The 27,208-nt window shown below is 51.0% G+C and overlaps 1 protein-coding gene across 1 annotated transcript in view; it reads right to left on the minus strand.

The window, feature by feature from the left end:
* The window catches only part of RASGRF1 (Ras protein specific guanine nucleotide releasing factor 1), an 83,800-nt gene that overhangs the window by 35,206 nt on the left and 21,386 nt on the right, over positions 1 to 27,208 (minus strand). The window contains exons 2-10 of the mRNA XM_024200725.1: positions 24,668 to 24,774; positions 23,141 to 23,288; positions 17,133 to 17,225; positions 15,130 to 15,383; positions 8,567 to 8,646; positions 7,472 to 7,665; positions 6,143 to 6,252; positions 2,739 to 2,857; positions 1,059 to 1,219 (exon numbers count right to left, since the gene is read on the minus strand). Of these exons, the coding sequence (XP_024056493.1) occupies positions 1,059 to 1,219; positions 2,739 to 2,857; positions 6,143 to 6,252; positions 7,472 to 7,665; positions 8,567 to 8,646; positions 15,130 to 15,383; positions 17,133 to 17,225; positions 23,141 to 23,288; positions 24,668 to 24,774 (1,266 nt within the window). The remainder of the gene's footprint in view (positions 1 to 1,058; positions 1,220 to 2,738; positions 2,858 to 6,142; positions 6,253 to 7,471; positions 7,666 to 8,566; positions 8,647 to 15,129; positions 15,384 to 17,132; positions 17,226 to 23,140; positions 23,289 to 24,667; positions 24,775 to 27,208) is intronic.

The raw sequence follows: 27,208 nt of genomic DNA on the forward strand, positions 1-27,208 counted from the left end.
TTGGGAATGGATTGGAAAAGCCTGTAAGTGTTATGTACAAATTTAGGCCTAATTAAAGTTTCCCACTGAATAGATTGTCAATATTCTCGCAGCAAATCACAAATAACTTCTCTTGCTGAGAACTTGTAATATTTATCTTAGCACGTGACACAGAGCTCATTCCGTAAGTGACAGGATGTCCTAATCACATGCAATACACTGAACTGCCCTGTTTGAGGCATCTAGCCATCTGCAAAGCTACAATTATGTGAGGGAAATTGGCACCTTAAGAAACCTCCATTTTTAGGAGCTGCAAAGGTGACGGTAATAAGACAGACTATAACCCGCATTCCAGACCTCCTGAGTTTGAAAGGACATTGGAAAGGCTTAGTCTGGCAGGCCTGACTTCCTGGAGTCCCCCCATTCAGCAGACACAGAAGTTCAGCTCCCCAAAGGTATTCAGGTCCCTAATTCCCACTGGGAGTCTAGAGCACAGCAGTTCCCAGAGGGCGTTCCATGGACTATCCACGTCCCGCACCGCTGCAGAATGACGCACTCTGAGAACGAGGCTCTGGGGGGCTGGAAGGCTCCTCCTGGCAGATTTCTCTCTTACAACACCGCCCGGAGAGCTGTCACCCTGGAGCATGGCTGACTTTGAAGTCCCACAGTAGATAAGCCATGGAACTGCTCCCGCTGCAGTGACGCTCATTTTAAGGCCTGGTGGGGTTAAAGCTTTCTAGGAAACAGTATCAGGTGCACCCTCCATTTTCCACTGCCTCCTTCTGCACTCACAGCTGCTCACTTAAAGGTGGATTTTGCGCACACAGTCAGTTACTCATTCAAAAGGAGGAGCAGGGAAATAGGGTCTGGCTGGAGGCCAGTTGCAAATTCCACCCATGATCTTCAGCTGAATGCCGGCGTTGCTGAACCGACACTGCCCAGCAGCGGGGGCGGACGGGTCACACTGAGCTCCCACAGGGAAACAACCCTTCAAAGGGGATTGCTGGGCGAGGTGACCCCCCGCATTGGGCTCGTCTCTGCACGAGTGTGAGAGAATTGCCCCTTTCTGCAATTCGCACCTTGGTTAAGTGTAATTTTCCACCTGAGCCTCTTGTACAGATAATTAAGTGCTTGGAGAAGAGGAAGCATTGTCTCTCGCCCTCCTTCTTCAAGGACAGGGAGCCCAGCCTCCCCCTGGTGATCTTCCCTTTCTCGGACATCGGCACTTGGATGAGGCAACCTGTTGAGGACAAAAACCCATGATTGGCCCTTTGTGTATCCTCTGGGCTGCAGGGGCATAGTTCTGTTTCAGACACATGGTGGGAGAGTCAGACTGGCCAGGCAGCTGGTGAATAAAGTAGCCGGATGCCTCGGGCAGGAAGCCATGTGCTGCAACTGAGCGTGCTTCCCAAAGGTCCCGCAGGGCAGGAAGACCCAGCTGTCACGACTGTGAACCAGGAAAGCGGATCAAACGAAGGCTTCCGTTAGCAGCCCTGGCACACCAAGAGTGCTCCGGGGTGAGACTCCCCCACGCCGACTTTCCCACCCCCAAGGTCCCATGGTGGGGCTGCTGGGGAGCACAGCTGGTGGAGGAGCCATGCAGGGGGGCTTTGCACACCCGCTGTGCTGCAGGAAGGTCTGTGGGCCAGCCCTGCACACCACGGAGGAGCTGAGGAGGCAGGGAGAAGAGGTGGGTCCAGTGCCCCAGCACGCTGTGCAAGGGACGTGGAGAGCAGCAACCCGTGAGCTGGAAGAGCAGCCCAGTGTGGGGACCCCCAGACCCTTGCAGCGGCATGGGGGGGATTTCACCCCACCGCACACACTGGCCGCACAGGTCATTCATGCCTCTGCTGCAGGCAAAGTGAATTTCACCCAGACACGCCACAGTGCGCGCGGTGCCGTACGGAGACTCGTGCAGAGACTCTCCCTCCATCGCAGGCACCGAGCCCCTCCAGCCAAGCGTGCTCGACCGCCTCCTGCCACTGGACCTCCGGGCCGTGACGTGGCGGGAAGGGGGCCCTCGGCGGCCTGCTGGAGCTCCTCTTCTCTACATCTAAGGGCAGGGACCGAATACATTGGCTTGTCCCCCGCTAAGGGGAAGTTCCTGTGGGAGCCCCGTGGAGAACAGCAGCAGCTCACCGTAGCTGACCCAAACCTAGGCTGCAATTAGTCCTCAGGGGAAAAGGCACAAAGGGAGGGATCCATCCACCACGAGCTCTCTGGGGAATGGCCCTGGTACAAAGCCACGTCCTTCACGGGATGCAACACTTACTAGGAGGCCAGGGCCAGCCCTCCATGCTTGGCCCAGCCCTGGGGGGCAGCGTTTGTAAGCTGTGCTGGCATACAAGCTACCAAATGGCTGGTCTGACCATGGGGGATTGCCAGAGAGCAGCAGCACCCTGGCCATGCCCCTTTCTCCAGGCCATGCCCACTCCACGGGGCTGGGGGCTACACTGACTCTCCACCCCTAGGCATTCCCCTGGGTGCTGGTCACCAGAAAGTCAGCCCAATATTTGGCACTAGAAAACCATTTCATGCTATAACACAGGTGCCAGCTCAGTGGTGCAGGGCAATCCAGGAACGGAGACCGTCCGCACACACGTAGGTTTATAGCCGGAACGAATGGTCCCTATTCCTAATGTGACAGCTCTCAACGCTGGCTAATGGCACTGGTCCCAGTATTGGAGCCAGGCAGCTCACCAGCGCAATGCATCGCATGGACAGAGGAGGAGGGAACTATACAGGTGTAAACATTATACCTTGTCTGACAAAAGTCTGGCTGGTGTCCAGGAGAATTTCACACCCTTCAATAATCATCCTTTCTATTGCCAGATTTTTTCGAATATTTTCTGTCTCGCTCACTTCGTCATGCATTATCCTAAAGAGGAGAAGAGACAATTGGAGACAGTGAACGCTGCCGGAGAACTGTTGGTGAAGACGGCAATGTGGCTTTTACACTTGGTAGTAGCTGCCTTAAGCATAGTTGATATAAAGGAAGGCAAAGAGAACCCAGCACTGCCCCCTAAATACAGCCATATACCCTGGGGGCTAGGAGACAACACACATCCATCTGGAGTTGCTACATTTCTAAATATAAAAATGTTGGCGGATTTTTGAATTTCCATTCTTGCTGGGAACTCCCCCGTCTGGCTGGATGACCTCTCCCCAGGCAGGCCATGTGTCTGGTTTTAAGCCAGAGGGTCCTTTTTTCCCTATGGTTTATCCCCTGTCCAGTACAGACAAAACTAGACATAGTTTTGCCCAATATCAGACAGATGACGTCATTTTCAAGAGCGCGCGGCTCCGCCCCCACCAGCGTGACCTCACACACTGTTCGTGCACGAGGTCATGCAGGCACGGGGCGGGAAGTGCTCTTCAAAATGGTGTCCTCTGTGTGGCATGACCTCACATGTCCCATGCGTGAGATCATGCTGGCAGGGGCGGGGTCACGCTGGCAGGGGCGGGCCCAGGCCCTTCCGGGAAGCACCGGAACATCCGGTGCTCTGGGAATGCGGCAGTGGCCACCGTTTCGCCCTCCGACAAACCACGTCTCGCTTTCCTGCTCCTTGCGGGACTGAGTGGAGGGGTGGCAATGCTTTGTGTGGGTGAACTCAGCGCCAGTGTGAGGGATTCATCGCCCCGGCTGCGGTGTGCTGCGATAGGACTTAACGGAGAGACTAGAGCAGAATGCTTCACGTCTCAGCCTCTGGAAGGAAAGTACCAGATACGGGGAATTCAGGGGTCCCTATTGTCAAAGAAATCAGTCCAGAGGCCCCTGGGACAACGTTGGAGCAAGGTCCCCTTCGCTGCCCCAGGCACTCACAGTGGGGTTTCCCTGGGCTTGTCCATGAACAGCGTCACACTGCGTCTCCACTAGACCCGGCTGGAAAAAAGGGGAGAAATTCATGTGGTTTGGGGGAATGTTTCCTCCTGGTTTTCCCCTCCCAATTTGAAATTTCATTGAAATTTAACGTTTTGAAAAATGTAGCCCAGCTCCGATCTGCACCTCGTTAGCTGTGCCCAGAGCACGGCGGTGCCGTGAGACGTGACAAAGGAGGGAAGGGCAAGCCCTGACATCATCACGCCATGAACAGGACGAGGCTAGAAACCCCCCAGCCCCAAGAACGCTTCTTGGGGTTCCCCCACAATCCGAAAGCCTCTTTTAGACCCTGACCCCCGGACGGCACTGCCAGGAATACTGGGACGTTCTCCTAAGAAGCCGATTGACTGATGCTCTGCTGCTACATAGCATACCCTTGAATCCACGGCAGCAAATCCCGCCGTGCCGCCTCGTTACCGACCGACTCGTTATGGATTACAAATGCTAAAACCCACTGACTCAAAAACACTCCCGTTTGAGCAGCCCTTGTTGGCTGGAGTTGGCCTATTCCAGACGTGCTCTGCAGACAGGAAAGCGCAGTGCTCTGTACGAACTCTTCCAACAGCCAGACAACGAATCAGAAGAAGCCTGTGGCGCCGGTCTCGGGGCTGCCGGACATGCCACGCCAGCGAGCTCCTCACCCATCTGACTCAGAGTCCAGGTCCTGATCCAGCAAAGCAATTACGTGTGTGCTTAACTTTAAGCATACGAGCAGCCCCGCTGAAGTCAGTGAGGAGAAGCACCTGCTTACAGGTAAGTATGTGCTTAAGTGCTTTGCTGGATCAGGGCCTAAAATACCTCAACATACTCAACCTGTGATACCTAACTGCAAGAGCTAGTGACAGAGCACAGACTGCAGATAAATATATAGGCCCTAATCCTGCGATTGGCTCTGGGTCCTACCTGGACCCCAGAGCCCACTAGGTTCCACACAGGCTTGTTGGTCTGCGCTCGTGGGCCCAGCTGCAGGGTCAGGGCCAGAGACAGGCTTTCTGCATTTTGTATACGAGTCCTGCAGTTCTGGGTTCTGCCCACAGCATGGCCTACATCAGCTGATTCTACAGCTAGAGGAGGAAGAAATGGTGCAGGCTGAACCGTGCCAGCAACAAGTGACAACACTCAGATCAGGTCGGTGCACTGTCGCAAGGAAATGGCTAACAACATTTGCATTTTTCAAAAGGAACCCGAAAACACTTGAAATGTGAGTGTTTCCACATTGCACTTGGAAAGAAGAGAAAAAGCCCCTGTGTGCAGGTGTGCACCTGAAAGCAGACTCATTTTCGAGCCAGTAAGGATGCTGCCGGGCTGGCATCCCATGTGACTGGCTCCAGGCACAGCCAGCACAGAGCCCTGTGATTTGCATGAAAAATTCTGGGTCCCAGGGGATTTAATGGCTCTGGTTCCTACCCCTTCCATGCAGAAACGATTCCGCAAGCTCGAACTCCTCAGTCTTGTCTGGAGGAGAGTGTTGGGAAAGGGATTTCAGCACCGGTTCCCCCCAGATCAGTACTGGAAAGGGTGTGAATGCTAGCGACGTCTGGAGACGCTTGCTGAAGTGCTGCTGGAACTGATTTACCTGCCCTCGCCCTGTTCTCAGTACTGATTCAGGGGAAATCGACACCGACACCAGCTTCAGCAGCAGCTTGTTGTCCTGGTCCGGACAGAGCTACCGTGTTTTAGGTGGACTCTCTCCTTTTCTGGGAGGGGAGGCAGGTGGGACCTAATTCATTGATTTGGACATCACAGAGCTCAGAACGACGGGATGTGACGTGAGTGCTCGGTTCCATTTGGGAGGTTTGTAGTTTCACAACCCTCGGCACCCACAGGCGAAGGAGCGTTCAGTGTTTCTCAGCATTGGTACCACGAGCATGACGCTGTTCAAAGGGAAGGTCTGAACCTAAAATAACCCAGGCCATCTTGGACCCGTCCTTTTCCTGCATCTGGTGCACCACAGATACTCCTCCCCATTGTTCCCCCCGGCAGACTCGTTACCACAGAGCCACCAAGCAATGCCGACACACTCAGCAAGTTCATGGATGGCCTCATGGAGCAAGAAGCCAGAACGATATTCACGCATTTGGCAGGGAAATGACTACGTAAGGATTCAACTTCCCCTTAGTTTCTCCTACATTTCACCTCAAAAGGAACACACCTTCCCCTCCCTCAGCATGCACCCTGCATCTCCACCACGCCTGCTCTTCGGAGACAAGAACCGCTGCCGCGGCACAGAGCTTTTGGAGCCTTCCTTGGAAGGAGAAGGAATCAACGCGTGACGGTTCTGACCTGGAAAGCTCTTCTAGCTTGGACTTGGCGTAGTCCAGGCTGTTCCTCTCCACGTGCTCATGGGGCGTGTGCGCCAGCAGCTCATGTAACGTCAGAATGTACCTGGGAATCTGAGTCGGAAGGCAAACCGGAAATCGGGGTCAGCGGAAGGAAACAATCGCGGGAGCAAATTAGCATTAACACTGACGTAAGGACGACTGGTTTGTACAAAGTGAACTGAGCTGGGTCCTCAACCTCTACAAACTTCTTTGTGCTGCTCCATAAAGCCATGAGCGCCCACCCATCCAGTCCTGCACCGAGCCCCGCTCCGGAAAGCGACCCCTTCCCCATGCACAGGCTCAGGTCCTGCCCCGGCACAGCTTCTGGGGTCCTTCACCAAGCCCAGCTTGACCAGACTTCAGGTTCATATTCTGTAATTCAGGTACCAGCATTTAACTGGGCCTCACCCTGGTCTTTCTGGAACTCACAAGTTTCAGCTGGAGGCTTCGTTTCAAAAATAATCCTTGTGCCCCACCTTCAGCTGTGGTGGGCAGGGGGCTCGCAGGATGGTGGTTCTAAAGCCGTGTTATTCCCCATGTCTGGGCAAGCGAGAATGGCTCTCGCGTTCACGTGTACTCCGCTTGCCAAGGTCTCTGACACGCTTAGGGACGCTGAGACTTACAGGGACTTTGTTTCCCATCACTGAGCATGGCAGTAACGTGAGGAGCTCCAGGCTTGCCCCGGCCGGGGAGTGCTGGCTGGCTCTGCTGACTCTGCCCCCGGGGGTCTCTGGGGGGGTCAGCCGGAGGCCGTGGGCGAATGGAGAGGCACCCAGCGATGGGAGTAACTCAGAGTCCAACAGACTAGTTACCTGGTGGCCGAGGGTTTCAAGCCGTTTGTGGCTTTCCCGGCTGAGGGAGTCGGGCTCTCACACTGCCAGGTCTCCAGTGCCCTTGTAAGGAGGGGCAGAGGCTGAGGCCCTCCCCTGAGCTCAGGCTAGAGCGACCCCAGAATGGTCTGTGGTGCTGGGGGAGGGGGGAGGCTAGGAAACCAACCTAGGGGCCATCCCTGCCCCCACTCAGGGTGTGAGTGGCCATCGGCAGGGAGGGAGCCCGTTGGGCTGTGACCAGGCTAGGAGTGGCTGAGCCTACGTTTGGCCAGTCACTTCATGGCCCGGAATATTCCAAGCGAACTCCTCTTCTAAACAGCCAGCCAGGCCCCCTCCTTCTCCACTGCCCTGAGAGATTATTTATAAGCACAGCCCAGGAGGCTCAACAGATCTGGGGAGCAGGAGGTTTCCTCGCTGCATGTTATGGCCCGCTAGCACCGGCCACGTGAGCCATGTGTCACCTGGAACATGGGGTACGTCAGGAAGGTCTCCAGCGTCCTCTCCTCGCAGTCCGGCTTGGCCTCGTAGTGCTTCAGCAGCTTGTCGAAGTCACGGTTCTGCTTGCAGTGGGCCAGGATCTGAAGGCTGTACTGATGGTTTCTCACAAACTCCTGGTAGATGTTCAGCATGGGCAGCAGGATGTCAAACAAGTCAGCTGTAAGCAAGCAGGCAACGCGCAGGTTACTGCACCGCACGAGAGCCTTGCACTCAGAACGGGCTCTGGCCGCTTCAGCATCGGTGCCGGGCCGACAGGTTCGCTCACCTATGCCTGGCCTGAATGAAGATGGTAGCAACTGCTTTGTGTTTGTGTCTGACATTTACGGGCGTGACATGTCACGCGTCGGTTCTGTGTCTGTATTTTGGGTTTGAAAAAATGGGCATTTGCACAACAAGGAAATCCAAGTCCCAGTTTGACTGGCCTCCCTTGAGCTCCCTGGTTTAGGGACACGCACCTTTAAAGGTGCATCAGGCAGTACGCGGGAGTGCTGGGACTTGTATCGCTCCAGGAGGAAAAGCCTGGCCTGCCGCGTGTTTCCTATGGCATTGCGGGGTGAGGCATGTTACCCTGCCCCGGCTGAGTGCCCACAAAAACCACAGGAAGAGAGCTTCACAGCAGAGTCAAGACTGGGCTCCCTGTCTGAGAACTACTGTGCAGAGCACTGGAGCAACTCCTGAACGCGGAGCTGGGGATGGAACAGGCAGCAAAGGAGCTGCTGGATTGGCAAATCTCTGAGCTTTAACTAGGGGATCCATCCGGCCTGTGTGTGAACCTTCGGCATCACGATAAACTCTTCTGTGAATCAAGAAAAGTCCCAGGAGGTCAGCCAGTCAGGTCACTGGAGTACAAAACCTGAGCTGCATGGCAGACTAGAATTGGTTTGGGGTTTTTTCCCCAGGAATGAAAAAAATGGATGCCTTACCACAACAATTAGCAACCATTCACTGCAGTGATGTAGATCAGAGAGAACCACTGTAACGTTTATTAGAAGGCAGGACAGGCAAGACTTTAATGAGGGTGAAGAATAACGTGCAATAAAGAAACAGCAGCTACTCACCAAGCACTAGCGTCGGCCAGCTAGATATTCTTGCTTTCAGGCCTTGATAAAAGATCTGGTGCAAAAACATGATTGTTTCACTGAAAGATAAACCAAAAGGTAGAGAGACGGATGAGAACCAATTAACTAATAATTTAAGAATCCTGGCACTTCTAATGGGGGGAGGCCAGAGAAGCACCGTGAAATGAGGAGGAGACTGGCTGGACTGGCTGATGAGGAGAGACTGAAAGAGTGCCGGATGGAGAGAAACTCCTCAGCATGGGACGAGGGGAAGGATTAGTGGGAACAGTGGGGTGAGAAGAAGAAAGGGAGAGCGTGAGCCGAAGAGCAGTTCACGTTTCCCAGTAGTGAGATGTAGGATCCCGTGAACAGTCTCCTAAGTCCCGTAATGAAGGATCATCCCGGGGCAGATTTAAAACAAGCAGCCAGCACCACACCCGGGGACGTGTACAACACGGGAACTGTGCACTAGCAAGAGGCCTCCTCTGTTTCAATCTGGAGACGGATTCCCTGGTGGAGGGCAGCCGCCCAAAGCCACGCCCTAGCAAGATACCAAACGTGCACCACACGTGCACCTCGACTGGGGCCATTCCTGAGTCCGGCTGGCTGCTGCTCCCCTCCAGAGAGGGCTGGGAATGATATGCAGAGTGGCAGGGGCTTGTCGAGTTTCTCTAACACCCTCTTTGAGCCTCTGTCTGCTGCTACTAGCCTCTGCTCTGTCACTGCCTTGTCTCTCTTCTTCATCTAATGATCAAGTGAGCAGAAGGCTGCACGGTGGCCCAGGTGGGCCTTGACCTCGCACCTGCTTCGTAGATTTCCCCAGCTTCCATTCCTCTCTCTATCAAAGCACCCCAAAATAATTTTGCATCAATTAGTTACGATTTCCCTCCTGTGATTCAGAGCTGACTGTCCTTGATTAACTCATCAGTCTACGTGCTTCACCATTACAGCCTGTGACGTTATTGATATAATCTGGGACCATATAGAACATGGTTGCAACCAAAGTCCTGTAGTGGCACCAAAACTTGTAAAAAGGGGGTCAAATGAGGTGTCTAAGACAAGGTTATGGTTTGCTGGTTATGATTATGCTGTCTATATGTGTGTATCAATTTTGTAGTTGAAGTTATGAATATTGACTCTATACTGTCTGTATTGCAAACTTATGCTATGCTTCTGGGAAACATCCCAGACAAGTTGGTGTTAGCTCTGCCTAGCCTGCTTGATGGCCCATTAAGGACCATCAGCTATACAACTGACCCATGAAGAGAAGGCAGATACGCCTTGTAACTCAGCAAAGTATGCAGGAACTTGCCCATGTGACTCCAGACTCCATTTTGCTGTAATTTTCCACAGTAAGAACAAAGAGGTGTTCTTACACCTGGAAAAGACTATATAAGGCTGATGCCTCATCTCCATCTTGTCTTCAATCCTGCTTCTTACCTCTGGAGGGACTTTGCTACAAATGGAAGCTCTACACAAAGGACTGAGGAACCATCCCAGCTGGGAATGTTCCAGAGACTTGATTTGAACCTGTGGTTTATTCTATCACTGCTACAAGCCTGAACCAAGAACTTTGCCATTACTGGATGTAATTGATTCCATTTAACCAATTCTAGCTCTCATCTCTATCTTTTTCCTTTTATGAATAAACCTTTAGATTTTAGATTCTAAAGGATTGGCACCAGCGTGATTTGTGGGTAAGATCTAATTTATATATTGACCTGGGTCTGGGGCTTGGTCCTTTGGGATCGAGAGAACCTTTTTTCTTTTACTGGGGTATTGGTTTTCATAACCATTTGTCCCCATAACGAGTGGCACTGGTGGTGATACTGGGAAACTGGAGTGTCTAAGGAGATTGCTTGTGTGACTTGCGGTTAGCCAGTGGGGTGAGACCAAAGTCCTCTTTGTCTGGCTGGTTTGGTTTGCCTTAAAGGTGGAAAAAACCCCAGCCTTGGGCTGTAACTGCCCTGTTGGAGCAATCTGTCCTGAATTGGCACTCTCAGTTGGGTCCCGCCAGAACCGCATCGTTACACAGCCATAATTAGTTTTATCACTATCATCCCACCTGCGGAATTCAAATGTGCAGGTCTCTACTTTCCTGTACCAGGGACCTGGCTTTATTGTAAGCAAGTTCTCCTGCTATTCCCTGCCCCCCTCTGCACAGGGGTCTGATTCGGTAGGTTACGCTTGCCTAGTTTTTGTTGTCTTTTGCCTTCAGCGCGGGATGCACCCGGCTTGGGATAGCTGTCAGGTCTCTTCCTCCCCAGTTTGCAGGCAGGGTGCTGATTAGAGTTTCCCCCTTTGCTACGGCGTTTTCCTTCTCTGGGGAATTTCTGCTTTCCCCTGCTACACGTCCCTCATCTTCCTGTGCTGACAGGGAGGCAAAGGAGTTGTTTAATTTTCAGCAGCACACAAATGACTGTTGCCATCTGCTTGCCAGGCCCTTCCTGCTGCCTTCCCTGACCTGCTGCCCCGGACACAGATCGCACTAGTTCAGTGACTCTTGCAGAGTTCTTCTTTGCTGGGGGCGGCCATGCTGCTCTCCTTGTTGTTCACACTCTCTCGGCTTCACTCTGCGGTGTTTGCAGGCTTCTTGGTGCCTGACGGGGATACCAGTCAGGACCCTCCCTTCCCGCTGGCATCGGTGCCTGGCGGACAGTTTCACGCACCACTCACCTCTGCCCGGTCTGAATGAAGCTGGTAGCAACTGATTTGTGTGTGTGTCACAATTACAGGAGTGAAATGTCACTTGTGGGTTCTGTGTCTGTATTTTGGGTTTGAAAAAATGGGCATTCGCACCACAAGGATCTGCCAGTGCTTAATGTGTGCCGGGGCTGAGCTCTGGCACCTCTTTCAATACAAATTAAGCAATGGGGGAGGCAGCGGGGCCCGGAGGTGATGGGGGGGGGCGGGGAAGAGCCCGTGAAGGCCAGGGGTGATGGGGGGAGGGTGCCATTTTCCCTAAAGCCGGCCCTTGATAGCAGGGATTGGACTCATGACCCAGCAGGTCCCTTCCAGTCTGATGTCCGATGATTTCCCTGAGGCTGTATCACCTCTGCAACCTACTCCGTCTCCTTACAGCATGAGCACGAGCTGTGACTGCATTTCCCAGAGGGGAAGCACAGCGAGCTGGGGGTGGGATACGCTAGCCAGCAGCGCGGGGAATAAGTTCTGCCATTGTCCTGCATGGAGAAAGGAATCACCAAAGTTGGAATCTCATCAGGACACAGGACTCACTCTCCTGCGTGGCCCCTCTGAACACACTAACGACACTTCCCTGTGGACTCAGCCAAAATCTTTTTGAGGGTCAGTGAAAGTCAGCTAACTTTCGCTCGCCCATTTCCGTAGGGCTCTGAGTTTTCTGGTTTAAGCTGGAATCAGAAAGAGCCTGGGAAATTCTCTTCTTAGTATAGTTCTGAGTTACCTAAAACTGGGAAGTACCAGCAAATTAATGAGATTTCCTGGTTCCCGGAACAGAGGGAGCTGCTCGGATCAGTTTAGACGTGTCTCTGAACCAGCTCTCTGAATTTTTCAGTATCCACTCAACACTAATTCCAAAGGAAGGGACTCTCTTTAGGTGAGCTAAACAAGGCAACATAGGGGCTAAGGGGTGGTCTAACAATGCATTGATATAGATCTTGGAAGGCCCAGAATTAAAGATGGTCCTGAATCAGAATCCTGGATGTGAGCAGTTGCAGAGTTTGGGAAAGCTCAGATCAAGATCCAGGGCCAAATTGCAGCTTCTCCATCTCTCTACAACGGGCCAAACCCCAGCTGCACATGGGCCTGGAGCTTTGGGAGAGTGAGGATTGGAATTCTGTCACCTGGGCCCATCTCTGTCCTTGGGGTGTTCCTCACAACACCCCAGGACAGGTATTTTACTGCTCACAAATCCAATCCCAGTTAAAACCGGCCCCAACCTAATGGGGGGAAAAAAGGCTAGAGAGTCTGTGCCGGGTTGGCACTTCCAGTGCTGCGAAGGATACACTGCATCTGTAGCCATAGCAACAGAGCGAGTGGTTTTCTGGATGACAGGAGCGGTGATGAAAGCAGGGTTTCAGGGAGTTTCAGCTCCCTCTGACAGAGCAGTCAGCCCGGCACCGGCTGGCCTGAAGGGGTGAGCTCAGCACTGCCTGCCATGGGCATGCCCTGGAAAATCCCCCGTGAGGCGGGTTTGGTTTCCTGCACAGCTTTGTGGCAGTTGCAGCGAGATAACGGTAGCAGCATCCCCTCAAGCATGCGTGTCCTTAACGCTGAAGAACCTCTGGGGACAGAGCCCCATTGTCCAACCTCCTCTACGACTCCTTCCCAGGGGATGCTGCAATCTCCTCTAGTCCTGAGGTTTGGCTCCAGATTTCCTGCCCCCTCCAGTCCTCTCACAGGAATTAGGAAGCCAAACCCCTCTCGGGCACGGCCTGCATGGTTCAGCTGGCCTCTCGCCGTTTAACTCACTAGGGGATTTTTCTTGCCCTCGGTCAGTTAGTTCAGCCCGTCAAGGGACAAACCCGAGAGCAGCCAGTGCGAAGTTCTGCTCTCCCAGACCAGACCAGCACCCTCACGGGCCCTGCAGAGTCTCTCCTTGCTTCCGCCGGACCGTTTTCTGTCACATGATCCGCAAAAGTAAATAGCCAGAACAAAACCACTCGGGCATCAGCACCTTCAACCAGCACTGAATTCCGACGGCCCTTGGGAAAACAACGCCGATGCTGGCTTGGGGTTTCTCCGTCCCTCCCCTCTCCTCCTCGCTCAGGCGGCCTGACAACCCAGACAGGGAGCGTAGGAGCTTCTTGGGGGTACAGTAGGAGGTGGACGGGAGGCAGGGGGAGAATAGTAACATGGTGCTAAACTTTCCCCTCCCACACCAGGGGCCTGCTAGGGCTGACATCTGACTGAGCGTATCCACTGGGAACCTTACAGGAGTGGGCCAGGAATGACTCCATTGAAAGAGCTTTGTATTCCGGCCGCCGAGGAGTTGAACTGTGCTACAGGAGATGTCGTACACCACCCCTCGGGCAGACATCTGCCATGGCGGGTTTCCATTCTCTCGAGCGAGACCGGCTCTGGAGCAGGACTTTGTATTACGATCGGTCCGAGAGTCGATGTCCTCGTGCAGGATTCAGCGGGGATTGCGGCTGTTAAACCTGCCGTGTCGCAGTGACACACTTGGCAATGCCTTTGTTTGGCCCAGGCTGGATTGAAGCATCTGAATTCTTCCTCCTCAGCCAGGGCCTGTGGCTGGACTGCTCTCTGTGCAGTCCGTGGTGGCTCGGACATGCAGCATCTCTCGAAGCACAGAGCATTATACAGACCATAGGGGAGAGATTACACCTGCTCTCTATATACTATAAATCTCTCCCAGCTATTATGTTCTCTTCTTCCCTTTTTCTTCTGTGCAGCTGCTGAACGTATTCTGCTTCTGCCTCCTGCACACTGAAGACAACCTGGTTCCCTTTTCTCATGTGACCCATTCGTTATACAGAGATAACCTCAGCTCTCTTGCCTAAAGCCAATGGAAACCAAAGCAAACTAACTCAGATCCTTCAGCTTTCAGGACCGGTGCATTTCCCATTGTCTCGGGACAGAACAGCCGGCACAGAACTCAACTCTTTTGAAAAACAAGGAGTCCGTAGCACCTCCCGTTTTCAACGAGTGCATGAATACGCAGTCGCTGCTGAGAGCTTTCACTGTATGGCTCCTCCATGCACAACAGACCCTTTGCACATCTGGATTTCCGCCTGTGGCAGGGAGCTGACTGACAATTTCTAGTTAGATACCAGGCCCCCGCCCTTATTGCAGGGAGCAGAGCCGTAAGGAAACTTTTTTACGCTTGGAATGTGGGTGGGATTGATGTAAGCATTGGAGCCATCCAAAAATGAGGGGAAACCTTAGGTATGAGAAGCACCTTATAGCAAATCAGGGAAGCTCTGATTCCTCCATTTATTTGCTCTTCAAGGCCTGAGCTATTTGTTCATCACCTGGCCTCATGCTCCCCAGTGTGGGACACTGGAAGTTGTTTCTGGATAAGTAAGAAAAGAATTGGGGGATGGGTAGGTGAGCCGCTTAGGGGAGAAACTCCTAAATCTGGTTCCATGCAGGAGAGGCCTGATGTAGGCGACATGCTGGGCAAGAGGGGGCCAAGAGTCTGTTTATATTCTCCCGCTCACTCCTCCACTCTCTCCAGGCCTCTGAAAGCCCTGCTCCTGAGAGAAGGGGCGGCTCTGAATGCTTAGCTGCAGGGAGCTCTGCCAAGGAGCCCCTCCATCAGGAACACTGCTGGGCACTGCCCATGCCTGCAGGAGGTCATCAGAGTGACCGAAATCCCATGGCAGGTCCAGTGACTCCACTGACAATCCTGCCCTCCCTGCCATAGGAATGTGCTCCTTGGTCGGACAGTCACCGAAACCAGGCACTCTAAACCCAGCAAAAGCGCCTGCAATCACCACGCAGCCGGTTGTGGGGGGGGGGGACTGGGCATATGCCCCCCCTCCTTTGCATCCTATCTCATTTCCATCAGGACACCGCTAGCTTCCCCTGAGCATGGGTCATCCAGGAACGGCGCTCACCTGTTCAGGAATATGCTGCTGACATCATCGTGGGTGATGGGAGGCTTCTTGGAGCTCGCTGCCATCCTCAGCGGGCGAAGGAAGTTGTTGACCAGAATATGCAACTGTTGAACATATTCTGCTTCTGCCTCCAGCATGCTGAAGACAACCTGGTTCCTCTTCCTCATGCTGTCAGCGTGAGGAGATCTGATATAGTCCTGAATGATCGTCTTCCATTTTCTCCTGCATAGCCAGCCCCGGAGAAAGCTCTGGACCTGTTAACAGATTAACAACCTCATTAGGGGTTTTACACGTCGGCCTGGGCTAGCATTTATGCAGCAGTTTAGGTGCAAAGACCAAAAAGCTCTTCCATTAACAGACCATTGTGTGGAGGTTCTACCACAACACATCTGTACAGCAGGTATGCTAATGATGTTCATGTGGCTTTGTGCTGAACCGTACATAACGGTTTCTGTTATCTGTACTTCTGTATGTCCTCGCTGCTGGGACATGAACAAGAACCCATTGAAAGGCACTTTCTTGGTGCATACGATCGCCTCTTTCTCCTTTTACAAAGATGAACGTAAGGCTCATTATCACATGAAAAGAAAACCCCATTAACACTTGATCCCTCACTGCACAGGTAAAGTACAGCGCCCCATACTGTCAGCAGGACAGTGAGGATATGAAAATACCCAACCTACCCAGTACCTAACACAGATCTATCCATCTACCAATTCATTGATCAACCAGTAGGTTTGTGCGCGCGCACACACACACACACACAAAATAATATACAGAGACAGGTTTGCTCAGTTAAAAACAAAAAGCTTTTGATCCTTGTATGTACAATAAAAAAATATCTGGAACATACCCAAATCTGTATCTAGATCTAGCCATAGGGTACGTCTATACTTACCTCCGGGTCCGGCGGTAAGCAATCGATCTTCTGGGATCGATTTATCGCATCTTGTCTAGACGCGATAAATTGATCCCGGAAGTGCTCGCCGTCAAAGCCGGTACTCCTGCTCTGCGAGAGGAGTACGCGGAGTCGACGGGGGAGCCTGCCTGCCGCGTGTGGACCCGCGGTAAGTTCGAACTAAGATACTTCTCTTCAGCTACGTTATTCACATAGCTGAAGTTGCGTATCTTAGTTCGAAGTGGGGGGTTAGTGTGGACCAGCCCATAGTCACACCCACTTAAACCTGAAAGTGCAATGTTCTACGGCTGAAATCTCCCACACAACAAACAAAGGCAGTCCAACAACGCGACAGCCCCGAACCAGCGGGGCAGGAGGGGGCAGAGCCAGGACTCCTCCTGTACATGTGTCGCTAACGGCAGTCAGTGGGGGTTCTCCACGGAGGTGGAGTAACTGCAGGACCAGGTCTCTGTGCAGGTGAAACTGACCCCAAGGAGAGACCGGGATGATTTTCTGTGCAAGTTGTAGTTAGCCCACGATGCTCTCCTGCAATGGTCAGATTTAACCCGTTTTCTGCTTGCAGCTTTAGAAATACTGGAGCAGGCTGTATAAGAAATGGCGATTGCTTTAAAGGACTATTTGTTCTCTGCAAGGAAGAATTCATTCTAACACAATTTCCCTGCAGCATCTCCGAGTCTGTAACTCTCTGCCTGTAGGGAATCTTGCTTTTCACAGGTCCCCACTACACCGAAATGGCAAGATTTAAGACAGGGCTATTCGACTATGCGCTGGCACAGTAGGGCGGTGAGGTGCCCACGCCCACAGCAGAAGTGGTCAGTACTGAAGAAGGCAGAGACAATTAACAGAAAGCTTTACAGAGCAGTGGTGCACATTCCCCTTCCTGAATTCATAGAGCGGGGACGGCTCGTCAAACAGCCCAGCCCAATCAACACCGCAGCAGGTAGCGAAGATCAAGCTTCACTCCCTGAAATACATTTCAAGTCAAGTGCTCACATCACGGCTCCTTACAGGTCAGTAGCAAGTACCCAGCGCCAGGGTTTAGTCACAACTTCTGCGAACGGGTCTTTAACGTGACAAAACAAACCTTTTTGATTTTCTTGATATCGCTGTCATCGTCATTTGGCGCGCTGCTCTGAGTGGACTGGATGCGCTCGTTATCTTTAAGCAAGGAGGCAATCTATAAACACACAGGAAAACAAGCTGACCAAAAGGTCCAGAGAGACAGCTCCGTGCACAAGCGCAGGAAGTGAAAATACGTGTGTGAGCTAAGGCCTGTCCCCAGTGACCTGCGTGCACCAGTCAGTAACTGCAAGGGCCAGAAGTGAACCGTGTGATAAAATCATTCGACTCCGGTACAATGCTGAGCTCTAGCCCTGATTCCATTTTAAATTACAAATGTAACAGATCATATTGATTCTGCCTCTAATGAGAAAGCACTAACGATGCACTGATGAAAAGACAAGAGTATTCTAAATATCAACAAACTAAACTAGTTGTATGTAGGATAACGTATTTGAAATATAGCCTGAACACATTTCATCCAAGATATTTTAAAAAATGGGAAATAGGATGTAACAGTTCTAGGCTAGAAATGTTTCCAGATACCAAATGCAAAACTGGGCAACTGCTCTATGATAAAGTCTCCGGACAGAGCTTGTCAAGAAATGGGGTGGGAAGAAATTGCAGAAAATTCCCAAGTCACTTTCATCCTGCACCTTTCAGAAAGGAACGAGTTTTCAATTATTCACCGTTTCGCATGAACATTGAGATGGAACATTTTAGGCTATTACATCTTCATTTTCAACAATTTTCAGTTTTTTTTTTAAATTTTCCTCCCTTCCTTTCTCCTTTTCCCCCATCTTGCCACTGAAAACGGGGCAGGAAAAGAGGGAATGGGGGAGGGGAGAAACCCCATAATCCAAAAAACAAAACTGAAAAAAAATCGACATTTTTCAATTTTGTCGAACAAAACTAAAATTAAAAGAGAGAGTCACGAAAATCCCCTGGTTTGGAAAAAAGCCATTTTTTATTAAAACATTTTCCAACAAGGGATCAACTTGCTCTGTTCAATGCACTGTACTAGGGTTGGAAAACAGGGTGACCATGGTGCAGAACGATAACACGCTGGGTTGCTGGGGGTCACCAATGCAAGGAGGAGAACATCTCTGGACAAGAGAGGAGGGGCAGAAGAAGGCGGGTAGAGTTTGAAATTGAAATAGCTTCTGTCACATGGGGGCAACTGTGTGAATATCCAAAACAGGCCTTCTGCAGGGTTCGAACTGCGCCAAGACCATTCTGACAAAGCGGTTAGAATCATGGGCAACTGGGATCTTGACAGAACATGTACTGTATCCCTAACAGGAAACATTTCTTCCATATCCCTATAAAGCCCTATAGAATTTACTAGGGATGAAATCAGTAAGCCCCTATAGAAATTAAATCGGTTCCTATAGAAGGGATTTTTAACAGGATAGAATTTAATACGGAATGGGGTGCCTTTCTACAGAATTTTAAACCAACCTAAAGAAATTGCACTTTTACAATAGACTTCTATAGGCTGCATTACAAACGCTACAGAAAGGTGGTAACATTCTCTATCCAATTCCATCAGGCCTTTCCATACGGGTATGGGGCTTTCCAAACCAAGGAATTGCTGATTCAAAGGAAAGACAAGATGGAGCAAAGTTGTTCTTTCCCGTCCTTCCGGGGCCCTCTTTTACTTTTCAAATCTCCCTTTCCAGCCCTTGTTTTATGACTCACAGAAGACAGGCAGCTGAATTTTCACTGCACAGCCAGCTGCAGCGGTTCAGACAGAGCAACCCAGACTACCACCGCTCTGTTCTAGCACAAAGCATTTGATTCAGGAAATCACTGCAGCATGTGCTTAACTTTAAGTATGTGTTTCAATCCACTCCATTTATGTGCATACTCAAGCGCTTTGCTGAACAGGGACCCTTTTCTGAATTGGGGCCTCAGGGCCCAAACCTGCGAAGTGCTGAGCGCTCCCAAGGGGTTCTGAGGACCCTCACGTTCTCTGAGCACTACTCGGAAGCAATCAGAACTATGCAGGATCTGGCCTGAGTATCTCTTCCGCAATGCTCCCAGCCCCTTGCTAGGCCAAGCACCAGGAGTTCTAAGGTTTGGCTCCAGATTAGCAGATGCCTCATTTGGAAGCCGGTCTCCCCAGCTCTGCCAACTGCGCCACGGGGCCGGCCGCAAAACGGCGTAATTAATTAATAATTAGCGTTGATCAAAGACGGCACATTAACGACAAAACTGAATTATTTCAGATTTCCTACCAACTAATGGGTGAACTGCCTTTTGCGAGCTGGGAGCGAGGCGTACATCATCGGACTAATGCCCAGGGTGGGAAAGGGCTGGGTTTTCTTTTCTTCCTTTGTTCAATCAAGGAAGCAGAATTTGCACATTAAAGCAGAAGCTGGTTATTTGATCTCTACTTCAAAGAACACGGAAGAGGGGGGAAAACCACCACAAGGTAAAAGCAAATGCATTTGGGCTCAGAGAAGTGCTAATTAACTGCTAACACTTGGCCAGTTCCTAGATTATTGATTGCTTGGCATTTTTAATCCGTAATCCCTTGGCCAATTTTAGGGTTTGCACACAACTCCCATATTTGCCTTATTAAAAATGTCAATAATTAGCACTGAGGCCTTAATCCCCAGGGACGGGGGGGCTGGAAAAGTTGGCCCAGCTGAGATGAACAGCAGAAAATGGATATAATTAGGATAGCGCCCTTCGTACGTCGCTTTGGAGAGCAACAGCTGTATTTCTATTTAACAACTGCGATGGGTCAATGGGGTTCATTTACCATCTCTAGCAAGCCCAGGGGTTAAACACCAGCCAGCTCTTTTTAATCCCAAGTGTTAACACGTAGGAAGTGGTGACTGCAAATAATAACGCCTGCATTACAACAACTCCGTAAACCGGGCCGCGGGGTTGTTTTTCCAGAGCTCCTCAGGGTCAGCTCGGCCTTTGTGTCCTGCAGTGGGCGCACTTCCCCCCAGGTGCAGCCAACTGCAGGACTGGGGCTCGGTGACATTCTCGCTAAAATCCTGCCCCCAAACGGCGGATGCTGTGGATGGCGCTTACTCCCCCTTTGCGTATTGCAAGATCACCCTTGCAGAGGGGACGTTGCTGCCTGACTCATCCCGGTGTTTCAGAAGAGCTCACTTCTCTGCCTCTGGCATGCAGCAGCTTGCACCCAGGGTCCAGAGAGTGGAGTGTGTTTTTCTCACTGCCAGCCCTGCAGAGTGGAGTCAGCCACAGACAGCCCAGGACACCACGGTTTTGCCAGCTGCTTTGCGTGCCTGTTCCATTCTGGGTGTAATTCAAAGTGTCGCACTGATCTCGAGAGCCCGGGGTCCTGGCTGAGACGCTGGCTCTGCTTTAGGCACTGCACAGACAGTGGGGCCCAGCTGGGAAGACTGAGCGACCATGCGCCAGATTTCAGGGCAAGGCAGCTGGTGACCAAGCGTTCTTGGCGGAGAAGCCCCTCAGCTATGGAGTTCTCTCCCCCCGCTGCTCCGACAGAGTGTGTTGATTTGTAGGACGTGGCCCAAAGCTTCTTTCTGTCCTTGGGCTGTTGGCTGGGGCAGGCTGGGTTGGGAGGTGGGCAGGTATAGTTCCTGGGGCAGAGGGAGTCCCTTTGATTACTTGGGGGGGGGAGGGTGCTGGTGCTCGGGCACCCAGAGACTTTTGTGATCAAGCACCATTAAAATGTAAAAAGGAAGAATCAGTATCCCAGCATCCCAATCACCAGGATCCCAGGGCTGACGCTTTCGCCTCGAACACTGCCATGGGATCGTTAACAACCCTCCTGGCCAGCGCCTTGGGTCAGGAATTGTCCATCAAGGGTCCGTTTCAACCAATCTCCCAATCAGAACAGTTTCAAAGTTGTCAAAACGTCCCACTTGGACATTCGCTAACTGAAGGGTTTTGTTTCAGTTCAGCACAACTTTGTGTTTCGAAATTTTAGATGATTTTTACTAAAAAAAAAAGGGCAAAAATATAAAAAGGGCAAAATCTAAACCAAACATGTTGAAATGATTAAAACGTTTCATTCTGATTGACCTGATCCAAAAAATGTTCAGCTCATTGGTTTGTGATTATTTTCGAGATGTTGTATTTTCATGCCACTTTGGGATGGGAAAAATCTTCTAAATCTTGAAAATTCTTGCAGGAGAAGAAAACGGTTTCCCGCCCTCCTCCAGTTATGACTCACCCAAAAGTTATCCAACACCGTAGTCAGTAGGGGCTCAAGGAAGAGTGCCACCTACTGGTTCACCCTGATTATTACAACACCATCAGCTTAAAAATCTATTAAAAATGGTAAAACAAGAGATACGGAATTGAGCTTATGAGGTGTAATTCTCCTCTTAGTCATCGGTACAGCTCATGGTATCATTAATGGGATGCCAATCAAGTTGGGGAACATACACCCGTATGTTTATACTCTTAACAATAGAGGCAAATATATAAAGTATAATAGACCCCCAGACTTTTGCCTTCAGTCTAAGGGCTTGTCTATACTTACGCGCTGGTTCGGCGGCAGGCAATCGAATTTCTGGGTTCGATTTATCGCGTCTTGTCTGGACGTGATAAATCGAACCCAGAAGTGCTCGCCGTCGACTCCGGTAATCCTGCTCAGCGCGAGGAGTACGCGGAGTCGACGGGGGAGCCTGCCTGCCGCGCCTGGACCGCGGTAAGTTCGAACTAAGGTACATCGACTTCAGCTACGTTATTCACGTAGCTGAAGTTGCGTACCTTAGTTCGAATTGGGGGGTTAGTGTAGACCAGGCCTAAGTTACCTTAATGATGTCCCCCTTTCGTATTCAGTATTGCTCTGCTGAATAAGGTTTGTGTTTTGCCGTTTTGCATGTTTTAATTTCCAGAGTCTCTATTCCTGCTGTATCCGGCACATTTACAATGACAGTGCATTAAGCTGATGCATATGCCACAGCTGCAATGTTTTAAAGGCAATGCAGCACTCAGAAATGCTTTCAGAGCTGTTCTCTGTTTAAAGCCACTTGCTTAGTCTTAGTGAATTGTCAATGTAATGTAAAGCATTCATTCACATGAATTGCCCTGAATGGATTTAGGTACCAAAGTGATGGCAGTTTGTATATAGCAAAGGGAGATTCACTTACAAAGCTTGACCTGGCCCTAGAAACAGCAGGTCATATCCAGTTTCATGTTTTTTCCTTTTCCTTGTCTCTAGCCATCTAATTGTTGACTTCTTTATGTAAGTTTTCACAGTAAATGGACATCTAATTATTGTGTTACATGGAATAATGGACAAAAATACCACCGGAATTCTCTACTTTTCTCCACCCACCACCCCAAACCACCAGCTTTAACCTTTGCCTGTAAAATATAGTCAGCTTTTTAAATCACTCCCCTATGTGTCACATGCAGCCCAAACAGGTATTCTATTCCAAGCATTAGGCAGACGCATGCATCGGATAGACTTAACTGCTGTCGCTAATGGTTAGAAATAGAGTGCCAAATTTTCACTGCCTTGGATCTCTTGTGGTCACTGGCAACTGTGCAAAGTAACTGCAAAATGGGCATGGCATGCCTCCAATTCCCAAACGAGAATGTTTTACAGCTCCTTTGCACTGCTGTACATAACCACCCGAGGGGCAGGCAGGGGAGAGTCAGAGGGCTCATTCGTTCAGATGGGATCGCAGATTCGGTTGAAAATTTCATGACCCTAGAAACACAAGGTGGGCAACTTTCTAATGTCCTGGGACCATCACAGCTAGACCAACCAAGACTGCCAATGATACTAGAAAACACCTTGACAATCCACTGCAGGGACCCTGAGTAGGAGAATCTGCAGGACAATATAAACGCATAGGGCCAAATCCACTTCCTGGTGTAACTCCATCCATTCAATGACTATGGTCCACTTCTCTCGCCTTTATGCCAGAATAAATGAGGTGATAAATACACCCATATGCCCAAGTGACCTGACCTGCATGTTTCCTGTAACCTACTGGAAATGAACCAACAGTGCCTTTTGCTTTGAATTCAGAATGATCAGTATCATTGGAGAGTTGGGCTCTTTACCTCCGATTTCAGACGTTCAATCTCGATTTCCCCATCTTCAATCTGTTGTCTTAGTTGCTTGGCAACAGTTTTCTCGGTTTCCACAATCTGAAGTAAATGGAGGTACTTCTGCATTAAAGCTTCATGCTCTGTAGCAAGATTCCTATAACTGTTATATAGACACATCAATTAAAATGTTTCCTCCCCTTCCATCCTCCTTTCCCTCCTTGCTCTCTATTCTCTGCAGTTCGCTCAGCCTGTGCTCTGGTACCCGCTGTGGGGGGCGGGACTCAGGTACCATTGCAAGCTCGGCCAGCGCTGACCCTGCAAGCCTCACTCAGGCCAAGGGCTCGCTGAAAGCTTTGCCAAACTACGTCACGGGGGATCTGGCTCCGCTGGTTCTGATCCTGCAGACTCTTAACGTGCATAACTTTGCTCACGTGATTCTGATGAGATTACTCGTGTGAGTAAAGCTACGCAGGATCAGGGCCACTCCTGCAGTGTTTCCTGGCTCCTTATCACCAGGCAAGAAGCCTCCTCCACCAGGCAATGCCCTTCTCTGCCGTGGGGTGTGGACATGCCTGGCTGCGCACACTCAGTCAGAAGTGACTGACAAGTGAGAGGCTTCAGCATCGGAACCTGGATCAAACCCAGACTATTTCCTGAAGTGAGAGCGTGACTTCTAGAGACATGGCAAAGAGATTAAAACGTTCAGGGCCAGATTCCCCTCTCCCGTCACACCTGCCAGTCAAGTTCCATGAATTTAGCAGAAGGGCAGACGCTGGCTCTTGATTTTCTTACAGAGACTGCACCAGACATGTTTATCTAACATCCCACAAATACTACGCATCTTCTCCTCCCACCCCCGCCTGGGTACCTCTCCTTAGCGATGCAGGCTGCGGGCAGCACGGACTCTCCCACCCACAAACTGTACATGAGCTGCACTCCCCTTTTCAAAGCAGGAAAACCTGGGCTTTGACTATCTATTGCTCTCCGTTGCTGTTCTTTCATCTTTGCTCTTTGCAGATTTTCTTTAGATCAGAACAAAAATTAAGTAACTTTTTCTGAAACCAAAGAGAGGTCTAATCCATTGGCCAGTCGGTCGGGTCAGAGAGAGGCGACTATTAACCGGGGCCAGATCCTGCCAGCTGCTGCCTGTGGGTGCACCTACCTGGAATCCCGCCACACAGAGCAACTTGCAGGATGAGGCCCTTAGAATTCTGGCTCCCCCTGAAACTGGGCCTCCTGCACACACCCCTTTCTTCTCCCTGGGGCCTGCTCCCATGAAGGTGCTGCGCTCCCTCAACTCCCAGTGACACCAGCGGGAGTTCAGATCCATCGGCCTCTTGCAAGAGCCAGCCCCAGGTCGACCCACTGCAGCTTGTTAAAGCAACAGAGAGTTGCGACATTTTGGCCCCCTTCACCAAACCGTCCTTTTCCATGAATTGAACAGCCACCGCGTCTGGACTCTGACACTGCGGCTCTGCACCTGGCAGCCAAATGAGCTGCTCCAGGTCACCTGGTGTTTGCGATTTCAGAAGGTGATACCTTGCGTGAGTTATCGCTGCTACCCAGTCATCGCAGTCTTTGGCATCCTCCGTCCTCAGCTCCAGGGTTTTCTGATTATCATGGTTGAAACTAACAGTAAAATAATGCTGCAAAAACAAAGATACTGTTGTTACTACCACATTAGGGTCACTAGAACAGAACTTTCACTTTATGATCATCCATGTTTCATTTCGTTACGAAGCTCACTGAAATATTGCCTAAGAGGAGCCTGCAAAACAAACGTATTGGAACCAAAGCTTCAGACAAGAGAGTGGGGCCTTGTGGGAAGGCCAGGCCAGCACGTTGTAAATGGGAATGAAGGTGGAAGTGAGAAAGAGGGTCCGACTGGATTCTGTTACTGGCAAACAGGATCTGCCATATACATTCAGGGCGATCTGCTTGCAGCTACCCAGGAGAGAAGCCAGGTGAGTGCTTCTCGGAGTAAATCTCACCCTGGCCCATGGGGCCGAGCTGGCCCAGGGAGTACAAACGGCAAGCCCCTGTGGCAGGCTCGGGGAATCTCAGCCCGGCCTTCCGCCATTGCTCACGTTCGAGTGGAAGTGAGAGGCATGACCATGGACATCCATTGCACAGCGCGTCCTAAACTAAATCCCTGATGCCTTGACTTTGCTTTGACATTCAGTGCAGGCCCCACGCCATGTGCTTGCAGCAATCAGAGCGCAAGGCTCTAACGGACAACAGCACAATCAGACTCAGTGTGCGAACTATATTTAGCTTCCCTTGACATTTACAGTGTTTGTGTTAATTGTGATCATGGTGGCAGCCAGCACAGCCACTAGGATTTCGCTGTTCATGAGCTTTCCTGTTGTCTCCTAGGAAACAGGTACTGTACTCGAATGTCAGACACTCCACTGAAACACTGAACTAATACAAACCCTGCTAGAACATGCTCTTTCTGCCATTAGCTTCTGCTTGGTAGTAAAGTTTAGCAAGAAACCTGACTTAATAGAGATCTCTGCAAAAAACTAACAGCTTGCAGTTTACCCACCTGTATTGCCTAGGGAGGTGGTGGAATCTCCATCCTTAGAGGTTTTTAAGGTCAGGCTTGACAAGCCCTGGCTGGGATGATTTAGTTGGGGTTGGTCCTGCTCCGAGCAGGGGGTTGGACTAGATGACCTCCTGAGGTCCCTTCCAACCCTGATATTCTCTGATTTGTCTAAATATTTCTGAGAACTCCAGGTAACAGGACGCCAGCTGGCACAAACTCCATTGAGCCACATAAGCGTGTACAGTAATTACAGACAGACAGTAGCTCAGTTAGGGACCATGCCCATTTATTTTTGAATTTGGATTTTTTGTCAGCTAGCAGACAAGACACACACGTTTCACAGCAATTCTCTCCCTGGTTGGAAGGATTTATTGTGGGTCAGATGCGAACAGTTTACTGAAGGTCACTCAGGGTCAGGCATGCCTATCTACCGACCTGCCATAAGTTGCTCATCACAGTGATATTCCAAGTGCTGGACAAGGTAGCCCCAAGTGTTCCCCAAAGGTGCTCTTCTCCGTCTGCCCCCATTCCCACGTCCCCCACAGCCTGTTCTGATCCTTCTCCGCCTCCACTCTCTCTTTTCGGCCTAACTTCCCATGCCAGGCACCTCCTGGGGCGGCCAGAGCCAGCTGTCACTACTGAGGAGAGGAGAGGTTTTCAGTTAAACCTGGACTTGGGACAGGTGCGGCCTCAGTCTTGTCTCCTCTCCACAGCACTCCCAAAGCCAGGTCCCACTGCTGGAAACGCTGGGCCCCCATGTCCGAGAACCTTAGTCTGGGCTTGGCTAGCTGCAGCGGGCCCGCAGGCAGCACTTGTCTTAGTGGGTCATTGTGGATAGAGAGGCAGCCTCTGACATCTCCAGTCCTGGCCCTTGTAGATTAGGACGAGGTCTCTTCATTCAACTCAGAAATGAAGGAGTCCAGTGCAATGGCGGAGGGAGAGGGGGGCTTGTGCACAGGCCGGGAGCAGAGTGCTGTGCTATCCGGAGTTTGCAGGTGGCTTTGATCTGCAGCTCCAGGCAGATACAGAGAGACATGAGTGTATTGCACAAACCGTCTGCTATGGCTGGTTTATACAGGCCTGTGAGAAAGCCTGACGTAATGCCTATCCTCTAGAACAAGACCGGCTTGGCTGGCCACCCTGTCTCAGTAACTGGCACATCACTGGATACCAACAGCATCTGCTCTACTTCTTCCTGACCCCGAGCGAACTCCTGTACGTCACTCCACGTGGTGCAGGCTCTTCACATGCTCCAACACATGGTCCTTTCAGAGGTGGGAATCTGTCACCCTTCTCGGACTGCTGCAGTTTTCTAACTAGATCTGCAAGAGAGCTTAGTCCTGACGCTCTCCCCCACTAGTGAAATAGGAATGTGTGCCATAAACCCGCTCTAGTGCGTTAGCTACAGTGCCCAGCACAGGGAAGGGTACACAATGGCGTGGGGAAGAGGTGGCCGCAGCCTGAACCTAAAACCCAGAACTCTGGGGGTTCTAGAATTCAAACCCAGAACTCTGGGGGTTCTAGAATTCAAA

The sequence above is a fragment of the Terrapene carolina genome, unplaced genomic scaffold (genome assembly GCF_002925995.2).
Source record: "Terrapene carolina triunguis isolate 2854851 unplaced genomic scaffold, T_m_triunguis-2.0 Scaffold67, whole genome shotgun sequence".
In the NCBI taxonomy this organism is placed as follows: domain Eukaryota; kingdom Metazoa; phylum Chordata; order Testudines; family Emydidae; genus Terrapene; species Terrapene triunguis.